This window comes from Spermophilus citellus (genome assembly GCF_964194105.1).
Source record: "Spermophilus citellus genome assembly, chromosome: 5".
Taxonomy (NCBI): domain Eukaryota; kingdom Metazoa; phylum Chordata; class Mammalia; order Rodentia; family Sciuridae; genus Spermophilus; species Spermophilus citellus.
In genome coordinates, this window is record NC_138186.1 from 101,564,036 (window position 1) to 101,565,863 (window position 1,828).

Here is a 1,828-nt window from a genome sequence, read left to right on the forward strand (position 1 = left end):
GTATTTTCTGTGAATTAAACTTCTTAGCATAACTTTCCAGCAAAACTGTACATCCAATAAATTCGCATATTTCAAAGAGGGCTGCAAAGTAGTAAGAGTTAAATATGCCACCCAGCAATATTCCAGGAAACTAATTACCTGAGGGAATTTATGAAAGATTACATAGATTACTGTGCCTCAACAATAAAGTAATGAGACTGGTTTCCACAGGGCATGTATAAAATTCACATCTATCTACTGCGTATTGATTTATGCACACATTCTAGAAGATCTATGCAAATCCTTCCTAGTTCAATTCTTTCCTCTCTGCAAATCCTTCCCTACCAATGTAAGTGAACATCATATTTCTCTACTCTGAACTTATTTCGCATGCCACTCATTTAGAATCCAGTATTTATTTAGTCATTGTAGTGATCTTGTTATATTTGTATCTATTATTCATTCAAAACTGCCTTTATCATTACTATGTAAACTGTACTAGTTTATTTTTTATAATAAATCAACTTAAAATTCAATAGCTTAAAATAACATTTAATATCTGAAATGTTTTTTGAGGTTCGGGAATCCAAGAATGGGTTAGCGGGGTGTTTCTGTCCCATGTGAAATGATCTGTCCATCAGGGCTTTAGTTCCTACAGTCCAGACATGGTGTTCCTCAAGTAGTCATATGTTGGAAACTTGGTCCCATTTGTAGCAGTGATAAGAGGCTATAGAATTCTTAAGAGATAGAGGCTATAGAATTCTTAAGAGATAGAGACTGGTGGGTTATTCTTTGGTTCCTGAGGGGCTTCTGTCAGAGGGACTCTGTTCTTATGGGACCCTGAGTTAGTTCTCATGAAAGCCAGGTATGATAAAGAATAAACCTGACTCCTTCTTGGTTTCTGACTTCCTGTCTCTCCAGGTGAAATCTCCCTACCACACATGACCGTTCAGTGAGGCCATACACAATTAAACCTTTACCCAAGGCCAAATCTATGGAGCTGATTTATCTTGGATTTTTAACCCTAATATAGAACTAAATAAAGTTCTTTAGAGAGTCTCCAGCCTCTGGTATTTCGATGTAGCAATAAAAAAATGGGTAAATGTGGTACGCTGCGGAAAAAAAAAAAAAACATCCATTTCTCTATCTACAGGGAAGGAGGCTGGTGTGGAGAACAGTAACTGCCATGGCATCAGGTGCTTTGGTGAAACCTCAGATGCTGGGTCTTCTGGCCAAGCAGCTGCAGTTTTATATTGTTGGGGCATTCGCGGTTGCCCTGGGAGATGCAGCTCTGTGCAAGTTTGGTGTGGCTGAACCAAGAAAGAAAGCATATGCAGATTTCTACAGAAATTATGATTCCATGGAAGATTTTGAGGAGATGAGGAGGGCTGGAATCTTTCAGAGTGCAAAGTGATTTTGAAATATAAAGAATTTCTTTGGATTGAGGTCCTTAGAAGTTTGTACTCCTGAACTATAAAACATGAATATGGGGGCTGGGGATGTGGCTCAAGCGGTAGCGCGCTCGCCTGGCATGCGTGCGGCCCGGGTTCGATCCTCAGCACCACATACCAACAAAGATGTTGTGTCCGCCGAGAACTAAAAATAAATATTAAAAAATTCTCTTCTCTCTCTCTCTCCTCTCTCACTCTCTCTTAAAAAAAAACAAAAAAAACCCCAAAAAAAACATGAATATGTGGGCTAAGAAAAAGTTTTCCTTGGTAAATACACAATTAACAAATACTATATAAAAGAAAGAAAGGAAGGAAGGAAGGAAGGAGGAAGGAAGGAAGGAAGGAAGGAAGAAAATGGATAAATGCACTAGTCATCTAACTTTTTACTTGATTTGGAA

At 38.5% G+C, this 1,828-nt stretch overlaps 1 protein-coding gene across 1 annotated transcript; it reads left to right on the plus strand.

The window, feature by feature from the left end:
* Positions 1-1,112: 1,112 nt before the first annotated feature.
* On the plus strand, positions 1,113-1,463 carry LOC308650526 (cytochrome c oxidase subunit 6C-like). The gene has a single exon (XM_081296545.1). The coding sequence runs from the start codon at positions 1,166-1,168 to the stop codon at positions 1,391-1,393; it is 228 nt and encodes a 75-aa protein (XP_081152671.1). The 5' UTR covers positions 1,113-1,165; the 3' UTR covers positions 1,394-1,463.
* Positions 1,464-1,828: the final 365 nt, after the last annotated feature.

Coding starts and splice junctions, on each gene's coding strand:
- LOC308650526 (XM_081296545.1), top strand. CDS start 1,166: ATGGCATCAGGTGCTTTGGTGAAACCTCAGATGCTGGGTCTTCTGGCC.